The sequence below is a fragment of the Olea europaea genome, chromosome 22 (genome assembly GCF_002742605.1).
Source record: "Olea europaea var. sylvestris chromosome 22, O_europaea_v1, whole genome shotgun sequence".
Lineage (NCBI taxonomy): Eukaryota > Viridiplantae > Streptophyta > Magnoliopsida > Lamiales > Oleaceae > Olea > Olea europaea.
In genome coordinates, this window is record NC_036258.1 from 5,146,585 (window position 1) to 5,168,277 (window position 21,693).

At 33.9% G+C, this 21,693-nt stretch overlaps 1 protein-coding gene and 1 long non-coding RNA gene across 12 annotated transcripts; both read left to right on the plus strand.

Moving 5' to 3' along the window:
* Positions 1–3,394: 3,394 nt before the first annotated feature.
* On the plus strand, positions 3,395–6,384 carry LOC111371216. The gene is made up of 5 exons (XR_002698541.1): positions 3,395–3,671; positions 4,062–4,110; positions 4,581–4,854; positions 5,573–5,768; positions 5,863–6,384. It is a non-coding gene; the product is annotated as an uncharacterized LOC111371216 (long non-coding RNA).
* A 1,072-nt stretch (positions 6,385–7,456) lies between these two features.
* LOC111371486 (A-kinase anchor protein 7) lies at positions 7,457–21,251 on the plus strand. Of its 11 annotated transcripts, none has more exons than XM_022993506.1 (15): positions 7,457–7,705; positions 8,285–8,378; positions 9,398–9,464; positions 9,568–9,706; positions 10,833–11,047; positions 15,202–15,239; positions 15,318–15,397; positions 16,064–16,131; positions 18,386–18,725; positions 19,047–19,159; positions 19,235–19,300; positions 19,803–19,893; positions 20,017–20,084; positions 20,675–20,712; positions 20,868–21,251. In XM_022993506.1, the coding sequence occupies exons 2-15, from the start codon at positions 8,347–8,349 to the stop codon at positions 21,052–21,054; spliced, it is 1,542 nt and encodes a 513-aa protein (XP_022849274.1). In that variant the 5' UTR covers positions 7,457–7,705; positions 8,285–8,346; the 3' UTR covers positions 21,055–21,251. The 11 variants fall into 11 exon arrangements, with proteins under 11 accessions (XP_022849274.1, XP_022849273.1, XP_022849282.1 ...); XM_022993505.1 differs by having other exon boundaries at positions 8,333–8,378; XM_022993514.1 differs by lacking the exon at positions 8,285–8,378 and adding an exon at positions 10,220–10,311 and having other exon boundaries at positions 9,398–9,525; positions 9,622–9,706.
* The last annotated feature ends 442 nt before the right edge of the window (positions 21,252–21,693 follow it).

Below are 21,693 nucleotides of genomic sequence, written 5' to 3' on the forward strand. Positions count from 1 at the left end.
TCAAGTCCAACCACCACAAGCACCGCCATAGCTTAACACAGTGCAGTTCCTCTCCTCTCCTCCTCTTTCTCTCCCTCTCTCTAGCTTAATAGAATGGGCAATGGCTGGCCCGAATCAATTGAGCCTGAAGCTTCATCAAGAAGAACCCAGGTGGAAAATGAAACCATTTCTAATCCCAAAAAATCCAAGCTCAAATTATGGCAGGCCCAAATCAATTGAGCCTGAAGCTTCATCAAGAAGAATTCAACTGGAAAATGAACCCACTTCAAATCCCAAAAAATCCAAGCTCAAATTCCAGTAAATCATTGAGGCCACTCTCCCTAAAGCTTCATCAAGAAGAATCCAACTGGAAAATGAACCCACTTCAAATCCCAAAAAATCCAAGCTCAAATTCCAGTTAATCATTGCGGCCACTCTCAAAGTCGCCTTTGCAGTTTCTACTGCACTTATAATGGGGCTCTAGCCAGAGCAAATTCCGGGTCAATGCACCCGAGCCAAGCCATGTCCAAGACCTATAGCCGGACTCGCTATCCCGCTATGTGTCAACTCACTCATGAACTTCCTCGTATTCAATAGATTACAACTCAACCAATTGGCCATCTCAAGTCCCACCACACGACCTCCACCAAATCCAGTAGCAAGTCCATCCTAACCACCAGCATTGTCATCTCCACCATGGGCACTTCCATCGGCTGTACCTCCACCACCAGCGTTTTCATCGCCAACACTTCCACTAACAATGGGAGTATTTTGGAATCGAGGGTTTTGATTTGGGGCCATGGGAGTCTTGAGTGTATTTAATACGTGATTAAATGTTTCAATTAGTTTTAAGAGTACTTTTCAAAATTCTCATTTTTAGGGGGTATTTGGCCTAATTTTCCCTAATTTTAATGAGCCTAGGCCCAATGGCATTTCAATCTACGGCCTATTATTTTGTAAAATGGACCCATCGAAGAATTCTTTGGCATGAGTAGTCAAGTCTATCCTCAGCATGCCTTACCGGAGTGTTTGAGAGTGATTTTTCACTTCCAAAAAATTGATTTTTTTTATCGTTATTTTACTATTTTAACCGTAATTTTTTATTTCTTTTCTCACAGGTGATCCCTACTTTTCTCCTAACGGTCAAAAAATCAATTCTCAAAATCCCTACCGAATAGGGCCTTAATACTGGGGGGAGGGGGGTTACTTAGAACCTTGCAATTAACGATTAGTTTTCATGAGGGGGTTGAGTTTAAATTCAGATTCGAGGCGGTGAATAGAATTGTTAATTGTAATTAATAAAAATGAATTAAACATAATTTACATATTCACCCCCACCAACCCTGCCTCGCCCCAATCCATCTCAAACTTGATTCAAAGCTTAAAATTTCTTAGTCTCTTCCTTCTTTGTATCTTCTTTCTCTCTTTACCACGTCACCCTACCCTACCTTACCCTACCCCTCACTCTGTACTATCTCTTTTGGTGTCGCTACTGCTGCGAGCAATGACGCTTTACTTCACAGTCGTCGCTACTATGGTGGTGCTTGCAAAAATCCAGGTAATAGTGCTTACAACAACAGTAAGTCCAAGGTAGTAGATAGTGGCGGTATTAATAGCGATGGTGAGATTATTGTTGTAATAGCGGTGGTGGTCATTGTCTCATTGAGAATTTCGACATTTCTTGTTAGGAATCTACTTAATCATGCATAGCAGAAATAAAAACGAATTTCAATTCCCACTAAGGATCCCTATTTGTTTATATAGAAAATTGTACCTTTGAAAAATTCCGCAAACCTTTTGCTTTTCTTTTTGTTCCAGTAATTTCGGTTTGTCACCCACAACTGTCCAAGTGTCTAGATTCCAACGGTGATCCACACAAAGAACAAGATTGCAGCATTAGGGTTTTCTTCTTGTACTAGCAAGAAGAATAAATTTTCTTTACAGATCCAAAACTTTTGCTACCTATTTATCCAAACCCAAACGGTCTTGGCCCATCATCTAACCTGGTCCAAGATTTAATTAACCCTTTTAATTAAATATGGTCCATGAATTAATTAATCCAATTAATTAATCCAGGCTAATAAATAAGTAACCCAATTAATTAATTTATCCAATGCTTGTTCAATTAATTAATTGGTAAAACACAATATTCCCGTTCTCCTTTTGTGTGTGACTCATCATGTTCCCAATCATGATGCCTAGAGATATGAATTACTATTTTGATCTAATCAAAATTGATAAATTAAAACACCCTTTTAATTTATCACCTACTCACGTTCATCATCTCAGATTGAGATCTAACAATGTGTCAGGGCAATACATGTAAGGAGAAATGTCATGTGATATGACAAAATCAAACTCTTTCGTTTACCATGGTCGTGAAACTATAATCTCTTCGTCAATATGATCCGATTAATTATGAGTTATGGAAGTGTGTCAATCTCGATTATCGATCATACCTTTTATTCCACTATTAAGTCAATATAAGTTGAAAACTCTTTTTCGACTTATGAGTACACCTTGACCAATGATTTCTTTATCAATTTAATTGAATAAAATGCAGATAATAATTTTTTACTATCTAAGAGTGACGAATCTTCTATTGGTTATTCACAAAGTTCATATGATTCTTGATATACTCGAACGATATCATATTAGCGGCTCTTGGCAGAGTAACATTCAATTCCATCAAAGCATAACTGTCCTCATATAAGGTACTATGAGACCTCAAGTTAAAGGATTAATTCCACTACCGAACATTAGAGATTAACCACTGATACTTAGATAATTATTCATATAGAATCTCTTGACGAGTCTTCAATGTTTTGTTCTATGAAAAAACATCCACGTGTTAATTCAAGTGTTACTACACTTTAACTTGTGAGATCAGCTACTTACTTCACAAGTAGGAAATGCCACACGTGATAGTTTATCTGTAATAACGATATCCGTATCTCGTCATTATATACGACTACGGATAATTTAAGATTCAATCATATGTATTTGTATCTCATAACCACAACTCCTTGTGATTAACAAATTACTAAGATTTGAATCTACGGACTCCATTATTTAATTCGATCGAATATTAATTAATTAAATAATAGATCTTTCATAAATTGCATCAACTATATATTAAAAACGTTTATGTCCAAAGTTAATTGGATTTAGGGCATAACACTTACATTCCTCTCTATCAAATTCACCAGGTTAATGCCAAAAGCTCAGAATTCCACAAATCTTCCTATTCAAACTTAATTTTGAACATTTGATCCAAAGAGTGATTTTTCAGTTGCCTCAGATTTTCCTTATTCATCTTCATTTCTTGTTTCTTGTGGTTTATATACCATAAAGTTCCCTTCCATATATAGACGTGTTTAATTATACTCATGTGAATTAAACTTCGATATTTTATCATCACATAGCAACCATTTCATCACCACCACATATTCTGAACAACAATATATTCATTTGGGATTCCTCTGCTTCAAGAAATTGATCGAGATAAGTTTGTATAGCTTGAAATATTTGGGCTTAATGGATGATTTGGTAGCTTGTCGTTTGGACTTGAGCAATAATTGATCCATTCTATGGAATTCTCCTGCGCTGATGAACGTAAAGTAGCTGAAGGTATCGATGATCAGAACACAAAGAAGCAAAGAATTATTCATTAAGATGAAAATTCAGCCCAGGTGAATTTATCTTGATCTCAACATTTTATCAAACAAGTTTTGTCTATATATGGTACTTTATGATGAATTCTCAATTTCGCTAAATGTAATTATGCTACCATTAGGTTGTGGCTGGAAATGAGCTAAGAAAGGCCGAGAACCTTTTTTTAGCTTATTCAGATCTTCATGAATCTTAAGCTAGCTTCGTGTCAGCACATTATTAAAGTTAAATCATTATGAAAATCATAATTCATTCACCATATATATAGTGATATATATTTATTTATTTAATATAGTTGAAATTCTTTGTGCTAGTGACTTCATCATGCATGAGTAATATTCTTGTCCAACTCTATTTTTCTCCTCATTCTCAATCTGTTAGTGAATCCTTAATTTGGTATTTGAAAATAGGGAAATGTCACTTTGACAGAAGAAAACGTCCGGAAGCAATGCCAGAAAGGTATGTGGCATGAAATGATCGGATGGAAGAGATGATTGTGTTTAAATTGTCTAATGATAAAATATCACGTGACATTATGTAAAAATCTATTTCAATTATGGTGTACATGTAGCATGATCCTTAAAAATATAAGCTTGAACGTTAGACTAACTCTGTGACATCTGGTGCAAACTTGATAAATTATATTTTCTCAATATCACACAGAGAAAATCATAAGTAAAAACTTGGGAAATTGTTGAATGCGCTTTATATTTCTTTGTGCAAATGCCAGAGGTAAATTTTGTGGTCAGAAATCTGCAGTCACGATTTAACCGTAGAGAGATGAAAATGCTGACATGTAATTCTCTTTTCCTCCTTCCCTTGTTAGAAAATGAAGTAAAAAATAAACTCTTTATCCTATGAACAATGGTTCCTTTAGGTCAGTGTATTGCTGTGCTTTGTTACCTTTAACATTATTGTCATTTTCTCAGATTCTCTCTGATATAACAGCTATGATTGGCGAAAAGTTGCCCGAAGAAAGGAAGAATCTTGTTGCAATATGGGCTGATCCATTTGTGCAAAAACAATGATGTGTCAATTTCAAGGTTGCTAGAAGCTTGGTCTCTCTCTGTTCTTTAAGCTTGCCTCCTAATGACCTACTGGTTGCCAAAGAAATGGCAGCAGAACTTTCAAAAGTGACCGGATCAGATGACAGAGATCGGTTAGAGAAATCTGAAACCTCCCGCATCATAAACAAATCAACAGGTGATGCAATAGCTTCTATCCTACTGCAGTCAGTCGAATCTGTTGATAATAATATAGGGAAATCTGAATACGTTAATGAACTCCAAGGCACGAAAAAACGTTATCTTTTAAGAGATATTTCTCTCCTATTCAACAAAGTCACAATTGGGGTATTATAGAAAATCTCTCTCAGGATACAATGAAGGCGTTTGATTCAAATTGTGACTATTTGATCAAACCAAGAAGACACTCGAAAATGACTAATTGATGCCAAGAGAAAGAAGGAAGAATAAACTGTTTAATGTGTTTGCAAATTAGAATTCGCCCAGAATTTATAGACACTGAGGCAAATACTAATCCGGGCAGCAAATCATTCGCAAAACAAAATATTAAACACATACAAAATGATGAAAAATATCTAACAGAATCAACCATCGTTGACATGGATTGGCTTATAAAAAAACTAAATACATACTGCACAGCTATTCGAAAAGGCATTCCTCTTCATCAAACGGGTATATTTGCTTCTGGATCAGTATTGGAAGAGATTTTACTCAAGAGCGAAAGCCCCATTAAGTCTAATATATATATATTATTATTATTATTATTATTTTATTATCATCATTATTATTTTTTGGTGGCAATGAACCTCAATGGTAAGTGGGTGCTAAAACGTGTAAATTTGCTATTCATCACGTATATTTCTCTTTTGTAATAATTTAGCCCTTCAAAATTGCAGATCATCGAGCAGAGTAATTGCTGAGAATTTTTGCCAAGTTTTTCAAGAACCTGGCTCGAATATCAAAGCTGTTTATTGCTCCTAAAGGCTGCAACCTGCAAGCAACTTTTACCAAGCCTCAAGTAACGGGAACTCGTGGAAATAACTTGTATGCAGTTAACTGTCCCAATTTGTAATCTTGCGCACGATGCAATAGGTATTTCTCATGTTACTTGCTGCTTTTATTCATGGTAAGTTTAAGATTTCATGGAATGTATTTAATTCTTGGACTTGTCATTGCTGATCTGCAGAACCAAGAGAGCAATAAAACTAGAGGACTTGTTAGTACAATCAAAAGAGAAAATGGATGCATCCCGGACTTGATCTTCCAAATAGAAGACCATGAGAAATATCTCATCCAACTGAGCAAGATCACCAAAAAAAATTTGTTGAGACATGCCAAATGTAGCACATCTCGAGAATTTCAAAATTGTAGTGCCTAGTGAAGATCCATTGGAAGACGAAAAACCGAACCAAAAATCACAAAACAATAATTCCGATATTGCTGAAAGTGAATCGTCCAAAGAATATGGTAACGAAGGAACAGAAGAAATTGAAAACTTTATGGTGCCCGAGTCTAGTCCTGTGGGGGCAGATTATGAAGTTCCTAACGCAAAAAGAGGAATTTGGGCATCAATGTGCACGAATCCTTGGTTTAAGAAGCATAACAATCATCATTAGTTATATTTGGGCATCAATGTGCACGAATCCTTGGTTTGAGAAGCATAACAATCATCATTAGTTATACTCTTATCAAATACAAATAAAATATGAATCAATGCTTTCTATATATGTTGCACAGACGCTTCAACTAGAGTTGTGTATTTAACACGTGTTCGAAATGTGTCAGATACCGAATGTGTACTTATATTGAAAAGAATTCAACAAGAAAAATTAATTAACAAATATGTACCGATGATACAGACACTCATTGAATACTTTACATTGATCGTCTTTCTTTCTTTATCAAAATACTTTTTATTTTTAACTAAAAGTCCTTATTAAATAACAAATACGTACTTATATTTAGCCCTTATTTGTCAACTATTGTTCCACAGTTTACCACATTATTTTTTCTACAGTACTTATTTTCAACTACACATTTTCTATTAAAATAATATTACACATATATAAAAAATATTTTCTTCTTTTTTAACAACACATTTCAACATCAATCACTATTTCATACTCCAATTTTTGAAATTAAAGGGCCACAAACAGGGCCTTAAAAGATTTCAATAAGAAAAATTAATAATAAGTATAAAAAACTTTAAATAATTTAATCAACGCATTGATTGCGTTTCGTGTTAGTTTGTGTCAAACATATATATCCATGTCAGTGAGATATAAGTTGCAATAGTTGTGAAACTTTAGAACCAAAATTTATGATAAAATCTCATCATAAGCTTAAACAATTTACTCATAAAAAATAAGCTAATTATAATAATAATAAAAAAAAAAATCATTAGTCAACACGACCTTATCCAAGCACGCTAATAATCTGCAACACTCGTTATTGTTAGTGGCAAAAGCTCAGGCGGATGCTGACTAAGAAGATAAATTGTGATAACAAAAATGGTGAAATAAGTTACAATGGTCAAAATCAAAATTTTAGCCAGAGTTTGTTATCCTTTAAAAAATTTAATTATTTGTTACAGTATCATTTTTCATTACACATCACACAATAAAAATATTCTACAAAAAAATTAAATTTCTTTATTTTTTAAGTACGCATTCTCTTAAAGATATTATTCAATAACTTATTATTTCCAAATAAATTTTATCAAACAGACGTATCAACTTAGGAATAAAAGAAAAAAAAAAATACAATAAAATAATAATAATGTAGCTAGGCGGTGGATTGATTCCTCTTTGCTTTGGGTGGTGTTTTATACCAATCCAATTTTGGATCTCACTCCATTTTGCACCACTCCACACACAGAGAGAGAGAGAGAGAGAGAGAGAGAGGACGAGAGAAAACGAAGGGAGGAGGAGGAAAAGAGAAGACAAGAAGCAACAGAAAATTTCAATAGTAAAAGGGAGAAGACTGCAGCCCTTCAACCGCGTTAGTCCTGATTTCGTTTGCCACAACAGGTAAGAGGAACAATAAGTTTCTTCAATTTTATTTGCTCAACTTGTAGCATAAAGTAAGTCAAAAGAAATCGAAGGGTATAACAGAAAAAGTGGATAGGCAGCCTATGTATGGAATTGCTGGCGGTGAAATCATAATTGGAGATAGAAGAGGATTTATTGAAGGCATGTATACGAGGATGAGAAAATTATGGTTGTAACCATTGTTATGTCTAATTATGGGTCATAATAAGGCAAGAAAAGAAAATGATAATTGCCAAAAGGACATAATTTTAGTTGATTCATTATTCTACTTTGGGTTCTTTTACTTCTGCAGAGATGTCCACTTGATGAAGAATTGAAAATTGTATAGGATATTAAAGTAAAAAGGTGTTGGTTCTTGCTTCTTACAACCGAATTGGAAAGGAAAAAAATGGTCCCTATCATTTTATTATCAATTTGGAACAAAAATGGGCAATTATATATACATAGGCAGATGGATATATGTGCAACAATGGTCGAAATCTAACTAGTAAATTAGAATAGATTACTAAGGAAAGTGATATTGGTATCTTACCATTTGTATAATTATTTTTTAATTAGATTGAATTGAATTGAGCTTTGACTCAGACAGTTCTATTATTATCACAGGAGGCAATATCTACATGAGGACAGCATATCAACCGTTTATAGTTCAGTGAGTGGAAAAATTTAAATATTATTATATGTCGATAAAATAATTATATTATTACACTATGTGCAATTACGTGAATTAATTGTTCAATTACACGATTATTATGAAAGTTTCTCTCACAATGATCTATGGAATTTGAAAGATTGTGTATGGATTATTTGTGAATTGAATTGTGAGACATATGTGGTATTGAGATCAATCAGAAAAGTACATGTGATTCTGTACTTCTTCTAGTTCATTGAGACGCTTTGTCCGTGTTCTATATTACACTGAGAGGTCTTTACCTTGTACATATAGTTCACAAAGGGGTTGTGTTTTATAATTGATTATAAAAGGTCTTTAAGGCCCGCTTCTATTCATCGAGGGGGATTGAGGCCCGTGTCAGGAGTGTTTAGCCCAGGGACAGTCTACCGTGTATGATCAGATTATAGATTTCAGTTAGAGGGTACGTTTTTGGTGAATTTTTCAATACATTTAATGTGATGAGATTATAATATGGATATCGGCTAATGGTTATATCATGAGTATGAGATAATATTTTATAGCATTATGAGGATGTCTCACATCTTGATTATTATTATCATATGTTGTTATAATGTAAGCTTTTAAATGACATCAACTCCATTTTCAATAAAAATGTATAAATGAGAAAGTATAATTATTTTTGATTTTCTCCGCTCACTGAGTTATCAACTCATATATTTTCCCATGATTTTTACTACGTGTAGCAATTGGTTCTATATAGTTGGACGAGCCTGATGATTTCATAGTGATCGCCACACGATGATTCATTTTGATAAAGCACGAAGTAATTATTTTTGGCCTATTGCATTTTTTCATAAGATCTTATGTGGTGCATATTTAGTAGTAACTCAAAGTCAACCTTGATGGTGGAACTGATAACTAGTCAACATTCATCATCAGCATATTTCACATTTCGGGTTCACTAGGATGATTGGGCATAGGTCGTTTATTAATTAATTTATGTCAATTATTCTACATTCAAAATATTATATTTGTAGAGTCAACTTCCTAGCCCGCAGAGCCACAAGCACTTGCGTGATAACAAAGCCCTTGCAGTCCTTTCAGGTTCGGGCAATCGAGGAAATTGTAGAAGTTTTTCTGAATTCTGATTAATTATCTCGTAAAGGTGCCTTTATGGTGTAATTTGAAATTTTTAATTTGTTTGCAGAAATACTATTGTTATCCTGGTTTTGAATATGTACTAAACATGGATGTTAAAAAGGATTTGCAAGTTATGGATCGGAGAAAGCAAAAAACATTAACACAAAAATGGAGAGCAATGTCTACTCAGTCAAATTCTTCCGAGGGTACTTTTTTATGTCTCTGCAATGTTTTAATTTGCAACTGATCACACACATGCACTAGTGTTTATGAACCCTTTGGGTGAATGTGCATGAATTTATATGTTTGTCTAACCTTAGAAAGTTTACTTACCAGTTTTGTTAATAGAAAATAAATTTTTACATATTGGTCGAAGTTGGAAATCATTAAAAGCATTTTTTGGAAGTGTTAATAAATGGTTTTGTTTGTATATAGATAGAAATGAGTGTGGATAACTGGGTAGTACTAATGGGTGTAGATGAAAAGTGACTTGAATGTTTATGAACAGTTTATAACAATGAGCCAAACATAGGCTAAGTTTCTCTGGATTAGGGTAACTTTTTTAAATGAAGGGTAAGTTATTCAAATATGTTTGGATGTAACTTTATTTTTAAGCTTAGCAAAACATTCTTACCAGTGTGAAGTATAATTTTACTATTTATTGATTATTAGTTTTAACTACGCGGAAATAGAAGAAATAACATAATATGATCACATAGGGATCCAAGCGCGTGGGCAAGGTCAGGGGAAGGTGAAGGTGGTATTCAGGATGTGTATTTGTATGTGAAGGGTGCTGGTAGATGATGAAGAAGTAAGGATTGTTTAGTTTCAATTTCTGGTTGTATTCTCTTTCCTAAATTATTCCTCAAAAAATGGATATGCAATTGTTTACCCATTCTTGAACATGTTTGTAGAATAAAACATGTAATGGTGCCCCAAAAAGAAAACTTGGAGTATTTTTTGTTTTTTGTTGTTCACGATCAAATATTCTGTAACAAAATCTCCAAAAGATTGGAAAATAGGACATTCATGATTCAACAGCAGTTATGTATTCTATGAATTCCAGCATATGGATCTACATCATTTAATCACCAGAACACTTTGCAAAAAATTTAGCAGTTAATATTTCTTACTCTGACAAACTCTTGAAGTGGCCTAAGCTGAGAGATCAGCTGGTTGTAATTTCTTATCTCATTGCAATTTGTTATGTATGGTTTGGACACCAATCAGATAATGAGTAAGGACCATTGCACATCAATTTCTTGTGATACGGACTTTCGGAATATTTGTTGAAGTATGTGAAACTTGATATAAAAGTTTCACCTCTTTCAGGAGGCGGGGGAAAGCAGGAAGTACAAATCCGAGCGGAAGAAGTGCATAGTTCCATGTTCTCGACTCTTTTAACAGCTAGATGTGAAAATCCTGACCTTGAAGTTATGAATGAACCGGTTGACCCAAATACATGTTCTAAAGTAGAAGATAGTGACAAAGACACATATTTAGAAGGAGAATTAGCGCCTCATCAGAAGCATTCAATATCAATGGAGGTGAGTTTCAATATTGTGTCTAATTTTCATTTTTTTCCCTGTATATTTTGTTCTAAATTGACTTGGACTGATAAATTTTGTTTTCCTAATTCTATCTTAGCTTGTGTACAAACTTTTGAGCTTACAGTTTCTTTTTCTACACTATGAAGTCAAGTGATTATAATCTTATTCTCAACTCAACAAAGCCCTATTCAAACTTATCGTGGTGTCTTCTACAGTTATATGTATTTTATTTTTCCAGTAAGCTCTATGATGTGCCATCTGCAAATTTAAATAATGAAGGTTAAATCATGTAATTAGTTCATGCCATGTGATTATAGGTTGAACTTTTCCTTTTAAGGTTATTCTTTATATTTGTGTACTTGTTCGTTTTTGTGAACTTGTGCATTGGAATTGGCTCCTATATCAATTTATCTTCAGTTAGCACCACTTTAACCTGAACACTTTTGTATTGCTTTGCTAATATGCCTCTCATTTTACCAATAATCCAGCTCGATAGTCTAATCCCTAACAAAATTAACTTACATAATGCCATTCAATATTTCATTATATTTAACCCATCCAACCTTAATCACTTAAGCGACATTACCCTCCTGGTGATTAATCAATTTTATGCACCCAGCAACATTTATATTTTGGTATTTCATGATCTTTAGTATCTACATCTTTTTGTATGTTCTTTCACATTAAGCAAAATTTTAACATTTTGCACTCAGTCTTACTCCTGACAATTCAAAGAGGAAATTTTTAAGGACCTTATAGATTTTTTTTAATTGGAGCCTTCTTTCTTTCATCAATTTTTCATAATCTGAAAACTTCCTTCTGTTTAAAGACAGAATTTCTCATTCCTCATTTTCCAGGTTTTTACCCAAAACATATCGGGAAGCAATAATGTCTCTCTTAGGCTCATGAGTTGGGTCACTCGATTGATGGTGGTCGAATTCCATATAAATTTTAGCCTTCCTTTAGTGGACGCCACTTGTTTTTCTGATGAAATGGTTAAAACCTGACGTACAAAACATTTGATCATCTATCATAATTGGAGCAATTTGGAGGGGATTTAATGAAAGAAATGAATTTGTAGAGTTTTACATGAGTTTTTGAGTGGGTACGAATATAGAGAGAAAGAAGTATACATGCACAAATTTCACATCAACTCATCCAACTTGGCCAAATAGAGCCCCATGCTTACTCTCCAAACTCAACCAGTGACGAGAGTTGGTCAAGTTGGCCTGCCATGCCACTTTTACTGGAAAAATTTAGTAAGAGTGAAATAGTCATTTAATATATTTTTAAGTTAGAAGAATACTATTTGATAAAAAATTTAAAAAATAGCTATTCTTTGTCCTGGCCTTCAAAATAGGCTTTTTAGAAAAAATCATCTAGTTAAATTATGCTCAGTTTTATGCAACTTGTTCTGTTTCTTTATGTTTTAAGATGCTCCCTGCACTCCCCTTCCTTTTAGGCATGCCCATGAATATATGAAGTTGGTATGCTCATGAATACCAACTAGCTTAGTAATGAATGAATAGAAATGTTATATTTGTAGATTGAAGACCAAAAGGCAAAAATAAATGTGATTGGTGCCAAAACAAAAAGTCAAAAGTAGAAATACACTAGGGAATGCAACGTGTTCTTGAGAGAGAACTACTCATATGCTAATAAGTTAGATGAATATACTTCTTTATAGCATATGCTAATAAGGGATGAATGCACTTCATAACGGAATCTGGACCTTTTTTTTTTTTTTTTCCCTTTTTTCCCCATGGCGATTTAGATTAGAACAGTAAGGAGACTAGGACTTCAAAAAACTAAAGAAAGTGTGGAATCTCCTCTGGTTGCAGTAACATTGACCACTTTTAAGACATTATCGTCCTTCCTAGTTAGACATAAAGGTTTTATTAGAGGTTTTTTTGTTTATTTAGTTTCCAAAATAAAATCTTGACAAATCACGTAATGATTTTAGGGATTTCATTCCAATTGTACATATTTTGTTTCTTTTTTTATAGATCTCTGTAATACTATGAAAGGATGTAATACATACGTGAAAATTATTCAGCAAACAATTGTCAAGTTTGCCTCTACATAACAATAATTGCCTCAATTTGTTTCCTTGAAAGACCAAGAGGATCATTATTGATATAGGATTTATCATTATTGGTTCCAATGTTGACTAAATCATAAAAAGTGCGCAACTCAAAAGACTAGAAATATCGTAAAATAGACCTATGGTTATTTGGATAGTGACCATTTAGAAATTTTGCCGAAGTAACTTATTCTTTGAGCAGGCACTCTTTGTTCAACCCTAGAAGGGTCCAACATTTTCTGCATGTGGTCCTTTTGCTCTGAGAACGCCATTACGTAGTATCTATACATATTTTTTCACCCATAAAGTAATATTCAAGAACTGATTTCAAATAAGAAAAGGTAGGTAGAGAACTAAAGTTGCAAGTCTACCTCCTTAAAACAAACAATTAAGAACTTTAAAATGCCTTTGATATGCCTTACCAACTCTAAACCCCATAAGTCTCTCCTGCATTATTTTTCATATAATCACAGCCCCTTCGTAAATACTCATGATAAAAACCCTTCATAATACATGTCTAGGTACCATGTCACAAGCATTGTCTAGATCCACGAAACCGATCGTCCTTATTGGAAGACATTACTGTCATATGTTAAATCACATTATGGAATACAATATAATGACATTTTTCTTTAGAGGTGGCTTCGAGGCAACATTATGCTTATTATAAAATATAGAGCCTAATATCCAAGTTAGAGTAGTTGGCTTATTTCCTTCCTTGGCTATTATTGTAGGATGTTATTGGCTTTTCTTTCATGTGTCTCCATATTGATTTCTTTACTTATTTAACATATTTGGAAAACCTATGCATGTTGTTTGTAATATGAATCACTTTTAGAGAAGGTGTGCACTTTAAGTAGTGGGATGGCATGCGAAGAGAGCATGGATGCACTATGAAAGAATCAACTTTTTAGTTATCTTCATTCTTGTGTGTATCAACTCTGAATTCGTCATCTCTTTACAGTATTTATCATACTTGTTCTTAATATCAGTTATTTCATAAATCGTTATGGACTCAAAATACTCATTTAGTTTTATAATTTACAAACTATAGAGATGCAGAACCTAAAAGGAAAAGAAATAGGAATGACTAGTTTTAGAATCGAGTTGGACCAAAATAAAGGTTTTATTCCTTTTAGCATTTTGTACGATACTTTTTATCTTCTCATTTGAGATATTGTGTGCAATTAATAAGTCTACTACTAAATCTAATAAGTAATGGAAGTCAAACTCTTGGTCATTGTTTGTTCCATAATACTATAAATAGAAAAAGAAAAGAAATTATCATTTTCATTTTCATTTCTACATCTGTCACTCTTTATCTTTTTAGTGCCGTCTATAATGATAATGATAGGTGAATAAAAAATTGCCTATGACGGACACGTGTCTCTGACATAATACATGTCAGATACGTCGATATGCGATTTTCAAGAAAGTACCGACATGACACGTCATAAATACGTTGATTAATTCTTTAAAGTTCTTCATTTATATTATATAAATTTAGTTTTATACTTGTTATTAATATTTCATGTTGAAATCTTTTAAATATAAATACCTATTTGTTATTTATTAATAATTTTCAATAAAAATATATAATATTTTAATAAAAAAAGAAAAATAATCATGGTAGAGTGTTTTGAGGAGTATTAGCATCCGACACATGTCAGACATGGACACGCTATCCTAATTGAAGTGTTCGTGCTACAACGAAAACTGCCAATTGTATTCTTTTGAATTACTTGTAAGGAGTAAGGAGTGGGAGGTTCTTTAACTTCACTTTGAAGCGAGTCATGTACTTTCTGATGCATATATTTTGTTTGACTGGAAATCAAAAAATCTTCCATTTCTTTCAGATTACTCTTATAAATTTTACTGTTATATGAGTAAGTGTTAATTTTTAAATCTAGATCTTTAAAAAGACAATATTTAAATTAGAAATTTCCTTTTTACTAAATAGTGGATCTCCTATTTATTTTTGGCACATGCCTTTCCCCCAATTGCAACTAATTTTATCCTATCCCTTGAATCACAACTAATTTTATCGTATCTTGTGCATGTTTTGTAGGTAGGGGCATCAGTAATGCGTTTCATCAAAGGGAGAGAGTATGACCATGACATGTACTGTTGTGTAGATGGAAACTGGTAATTTATCTAATATGTCTTTACATATATTTTCAACAGGGGTGCCACTCAAAGAGAGATTGAAAGGGAGATGGGAGTTAACATTATATTTCCATCATCTAAAGAGGATGATTTTGTCAGTAAGTCTCTTGCTTTTGGTCAAAATATATATAGTTTTGCGTTAAGATTGTCATTTTCAAGAAGAAAAAATGAGTTGATAATGGTGATGCATTCTTCATAATATTCTTGGTTTATTTTGATGTAAAAAATTCTTACATATTTTGTTATATTCTAAAATAAATTAAATCTATATTGCTATAATTAATGCTGATAATGGACCTTGATGTTGTAAGTCCTTTTTAATAATATTCACCAAGTCTCCTAACCCCTAATACCTCCTTTTAACTCTTTCCTTTCTTCTTGCTTGTAGATGCATAACAAAATATGTACCATCATACAATAGGAATCTATGCTTGAGCGTAGACAACTCTTTGCCATTGTTCTTTCTAGACACATTGACATGAAAATTGATTTTTACTAAATCCTGAGATGCAACACAGATTTCTTGTGAAAAACTGTCTTAGAAAGTGTATTCATTCTTGCATTCAACACCTCCCTTTACTAATTTCCTACTGTCCTTGGCTTTTCGTCACCTCTCTTTCTACTTTCCATGTTATTATATTCCTATGCGTTCCCGTGTGTTTTGAATTCTCACTTACATCAAGCCTGCTCATTGGTTTATAGATTTAAGATACAATGTCAATTGCTTCAATTAGCATGTATGAACACTATGTTTGTTCTTGCAGTCATTGAGGGCAACTCCGCTGAAAGTGTTAACAAAGCATCAGAGAAAATACAAATCATTATTGACAAGGTTGTAGCAGTTATTTGAGTTGTGTTAATTCTATTTAAATATAAATCTCCGTAGTGTTCTCATCTACTTCTTTTCAAAAATTCAAGATGTTCCTCAAGAAACCCCTGTTAATATCCATCTTACGAAATTACAAAGATGATTGATGGTTGCGTTTCTTGTGTTTGCTTGTATGTGGTGTAATTTTTTTCATGGTTTTACTCTTGTTGTCCAAAGCCAACTACATTGCTTGTATGTGGTGTAATTTTTTTCATGGTTTTACTCTTGTTGTCCAAAGCCAACTACAAAAATGGACTGTCAAGCTATGGAATTTTTTTCTTCATTCATTAATATATTAATTTTTTGGGGGAATAAGTTATATGATTGTTAACTTTATTTGATGGTATATTTTTCTAGAGCTTGGCAATCTTTCGTTTGCCAAGTAAAAATAATAATAAATTTTTTTTCTCATCTATTGATACATTAAAGTTTTTTTAGAATACCTTCTAGGATTGTTGTTGACCTCAATTTTTGCATGGATATTGTGGCCAATAAATCCTTGCTCCACTCACATCTACGTGGCTCTTACCCTATACACTTGGAAAAATCGTTATGGACACTTGGCCTTCTTCAGAGGTAGAGGAGGTTGCATGCACTTGTAAGTTCAAGTTAGTCTGCTTGTAAAGATGTATTTAGGTATGGGACATGCTATAGACGTGAGCCACAAAGGTGTTTGGACACAAGGGGTTAGGATAGTACCAATTTAGAGAGTAAAGCTAGAGTGGTTGAGAGTGTAAAATTGCATTACCTTCAAATGGCATTAAGTGTGAGATTTTATAGTAGGAGAGAAAAAATGATAACCTCCGGATGAAAAGACGTGGTCTCATTTTAACTGTCGAGACGCCTTGTCATAGGTGTCGTTCCATTAGTCCTAAGGTCAAGGACATTTAGTATTTTAGACACTTGGCCACTGTACGACCTATTTTTGGCATATAAGAGTAAAATGATAAATTGACTTGGCAGAGTGGCTGTTGTAGAGAAGTCAGACTAATAAATCATAGAAGTTCTGTACGAAAGATCTTATGGGGAATGTGCCTTGTATATCTAGAGGTTGTTTACCTTGGGACTACAGCACATCGCATTTCCTCACCTCATCCATAAGGGTTCAACCTTTGCATGGGAGTTCGACAAATGCATCACTTCAACTACTAAAGGGCCTATAGGAAGTGATCTTATTATGGGGATGTCATGTGACCGTCATTCCTAAGGGTTAGGGACATTTAGGGTGCGGTTGGTTTTCATTTTCATTTTCAAAACGATTTTTAGTTTTTCTCGAAAACGGTTCATTTTCCGTGTTTTGAGCGTTTTCGACATTTATAACTGAAAACGCTGAAGACGCTAAAAAGTCGTTTTGCATTTTCAGTTATAAATTTTAACTTGTTTTCGAAAATGCGTTTTCAAAAACGATGGACCAAACGTGTTTTCCGTGTTTTCGAAAACAAAAAATGGAAAATGGGCCGAAAACGGCAAACTAACCACGGCCTTAATATTTCTGACAAGTAGCCATCTTGTTATCTAGGCCTGACATGAAAGAATAGACTGACGAATTGATGGTAGAGTGATTGTTGTAGAGAGGTTACATCAATCAATCATAGAATATCTTGTATGAAGGTTGTATGGGAAATGTGCCTTATACATCTAGAGGTGGTTCAATTGGGACTGCAATGCATCACCTTGTCCACGAGGGTTCAGCCCCTGCATTGGGTTCAGCGGAATGCATCACTTTGACTATTGAAGGTCGTTGGATTGGCCATGTAGGAAGTGAGGTGAAGTGCGGTCTTGTGTTCGTTTATTATGTGACTGTCACGTGGTCATACTTGGAACCTTATTGGATGAGGCATGATATTTGTTTCTTTATTTGATGGTAAATATATCTCTAGAATTTTTATCACGTGTTGGGAATACGAACAAATCCAGTTATATATTCGACAAATATTCGATGGCCCCAAAGACATGAACTTATCATAATTAATATGGTCAGAGCTGAGAACTGTCATACATGTTCACGAGAGTGCTAAATGAGGATCAGTGTAAAGATATGCTTCTAAATATTCCTCTTAAATGCTTGAATGAATTAGAATGGCCAACAGAGTATTTATTTACTAAAAATGTTAATATTCTCTGCCTAGAAAGTTATATAAGGTTGTTTACTTAGACTAAGCCTCTTTTGTGCTTGTAGTTTGCTTGCATTATTAACATACAGTTATGTTTATAACAGGCGGTCAAGAGCCCAAACCTCGACTATTCTCACTTTATTTCACTTCCTTTGGCTATCCATCCTGGACTGGTTGATAAACTTGTCAATTTTCAGAATTCAATACTTGGAATTGTAGAACCTAATCAAGGTGAGGATTTGGATCCTAATTCAAGTGGTGATGCTTCTGATGAGGAAGACAAGGATCAGCAATCAGATAAAATACCACTAGTTTCTGTTGCTCTCAAAGCTGAAGATGCTGATGCTCATGTTAAAATTAATATAACCAATGTACCTCTTGTAAGTTACCCTGCTAAAGTGTCAAAATCTCCTGCCTCGGATTTAAAGTCTTCTAAATTATTAGGTACGTGAACCGCAGAGTCTTATTTATCCAAAATTAATGCTTTTAATACGTTCTCTTTTAGCTTTGTCTGTCTGCTGGGAGTTGTTTTGAATTCATTTTATTTTATTTTTCATTTTCTTAATTGGGTTGATGGAAAAATTATCCCACCAAGGCTTGCAAATTTTCCTCAACACCCCCTTTTGTTTATGAACAGCTTAAAAACCCACTAAGGTTTTGAAAACTTGCAAATGATTCCATGTTTCCGTGTCTTGCAATAGTTCTATCAGTATACTGATATGGGGCTATATTTATTCAATATCTAAAATATCTATTTTTATTCAGATTTAGGGATTGAAAAGTCTATATTTATCAAACCAAAAACGTTTCACTTGACGGTTCTCATGCTAAAGTTATGGAATAAGGACCGAGTTAAAGCAGCTGCTGAGGTTTTGCAGGTAAAGTTTTTTCCCATTAAATTATTTAGGCAGCTTATGATTTTGTTGACAGTAATTTTGCTCCTATCCTTCCAGAGTGTCTCATCAAAAGTACTTGATGCTTTGGACAACCGGCCTGTCTCTGTTAGACTCAAGGGGCTGGTAAAATTTCCCTCTCATTTGACATTTGATAATAGGTTTACCATTTTGTAATGAGTTCGTGCAAGTTTTTGCTTATGTTTATGTTAATTTGACCAAAATTCTGTTGACTTTTCTCTTCCCTTTCTTAAATTGATGTTACTAGACTCTTTCCGACCCTAAGAAAATGTTAGCACATGGTTACCTGTTCATTATGATTAAGTGAAATGATCATTTTCTATTCACCTTTATCTTTGGTGTTGAACTGAACTGCATCTGCATTTGTTCGAACTAATTCAAAGCATGGATCTAATTGCTTTATCAATGTGCAATGTCACCAGAAAATAAGGCTAATCTTATGGATGATATTGTGTAAAACGATTCTTGCAATAGATGGTTTTGAGATGAGATTATGAAGCCCATCTTTCTTCATGAAATGGGATCATGGAACCTCATTGGTTGTCTTAATTTTTCTTGTATTATCAGTGTTGGTGGCATTAAGGTTTTACATGCCTTGCCCTTGCAGGAATGCATGAGAGGATCGTTTGCCAAGGCCCACGTCCTTTATGCTCCCGTTCAGGAAATTGGTGGCGAGGACCGACTTTTTCGTGCCTGTTGTATCCGTATTTATGGGATCTATTTATCTCTATGCTAATATTGTTGATGTTTACAGGAACAAGAGTTGGTTGGCTTTTATAAGTATGCAATAATAATTTCTTATTTTCCTAAGCTTTTTTTAGACACCATCATTGATGCATTTGTTGAGGCTGGTCTAGTTATTGAAAAGGATGTGCGGCAGAAGCTAAAGGTACTATGTTCTCCTTCATTAGAAGAATATTTTATCAGGTCCAGGACAAATTGTTTGTTTACACATTGCTTACTACATTTTCTATGTTTTCAAGTGTATTTATTCCATCACTCTCTCTCTCTGATGCTTTGACCCCCTCTTGATTGTTGCAAGTCTATGCATTTATATGGGCGAAGGACTATGCTATTGATCTAAATTATCCTTCGTTTCTCCTTTGTATATTTAGGTTATGCCTGCAGAAAAATAATCTTTTACTTATAAGATAGGGCCATGGTTGTATCCATTCCATTGAGGAAGCCGATAGGGAAAATGAACTTCTACCCTATGGCTCAGTCTATCTTTGTTATTTTTCTATTGAGAATCCTAGGATTAAAACTTTAGAAAGTGTTTAGATATCAGGAACTGTGCCCATCTAACTGGGAACATTGTGGAACCAGAATTACACTTCTTTCCATCAAATGTCAATTCCTTCCATGTTTAAGCATTATTTTCCTTGGTGTCTGTAGAGCACGTGATTCTACTAACTTCTATACCTAATGTTTTCTGTTGGAATTAATGTTGACAAAGGCATTTTCATCTTTGGATTGTAGTTGCATGCTACTGTTATGAATGCACGACACAGAAAAAGGTACTGCAGCTATTCTTTTATTTAGTTCTATATTCATGTATCTAAGACTTTTGAAATCTTTTTCTATGTTGATAAGTATACCATTATGATTCAGTCTATTGGGGAAGCTTATATGGCCCTTTTTTTTTATTTTTTTTTTATTTTTTTACCTTTAGGAAGAGAAGAGCAAGAATGCTCGATTCATTTGATGCCAGAGGAATCTTTGATGAATATGGTTCTGAGGAATGGGGAGAGTATCTTATACGCGAAGCTCATCTTTCTCAAAGGTTTGCTTTTGATGAGAATGGATATTACCATTGCTGTGCTTCCATTCCATTTCCTGAAAGCATGCAACTAGATTGATTTGTATACATTGACGATTTACCCCCTTGTATAATAGGAATAGAATGATTGATTTGGAAAGTTCTCCTGCTCTGATAGTTGTTAACGTTCATCAGCTTGTACCATACTCAGGTGCTTCAGAGTGAAGCTTTTAAATGAAAGACATATTTATTATCTTCTATACTCAAAGAAAATATAATGAGCTTTTTATTGATTCATGATGGAATATGTTAGTCAAAGAACTGATTCAAGTCTTTCTGTTTTATTTAAGTAATCTTATGTGGAGGTGAACTTTCTTCAAATTGTTGGGGCACTGGAATAGTCTCTTGCTTGCACAAAAATTGCTATCAAGTATACTACACAGCAAAAAATGCTAACAGGTTAAACTTAATTTATCTTTAGTTTGCAAGTCTACCATATAGAATTAAAATATATTCACGATTATGTCCCCTGATCGCATAATTCTCCCTCTTAAGTTCATGAGATGGGAGAGGTTTCATCTAGCTTGCGCTTTGTGTCTGCGCAATTGTGGTTTATTTCAGCTGCATTATTGAAAAGCGAATCTGCAGGTCTAACTAATATCCTGACTCTCCATTGGGCTTGGGTTGTTACTAGTTCATATTGGTCAATGCTTACCGCACTCTTTGGCCATTACGGTAT

Excerpts from the sequence above, each read along its gene's own strand:
- LOC111371486 (XM_022993506.1), top strand. The coding sequence starts at position 8,347 with ATGAGGACAGCATATCAACCGTTTATAGTTCA. Across the intron at positions 19,894-20,016 it reads CCGACTTTTTCGTGCCTGTT|ACACCATCATTGATGCATTT; the intron begins GTATCCGTATTT and ends AGCTTTTTTTAG. Across the intron at positions 20,713-20,867 it reads AATGCACGACACAGAAAAAG|GAAGAGAAGAGCAAGAATGC; the intron begins GTACTGCAGCTA and ends TTTTACCTTTAG.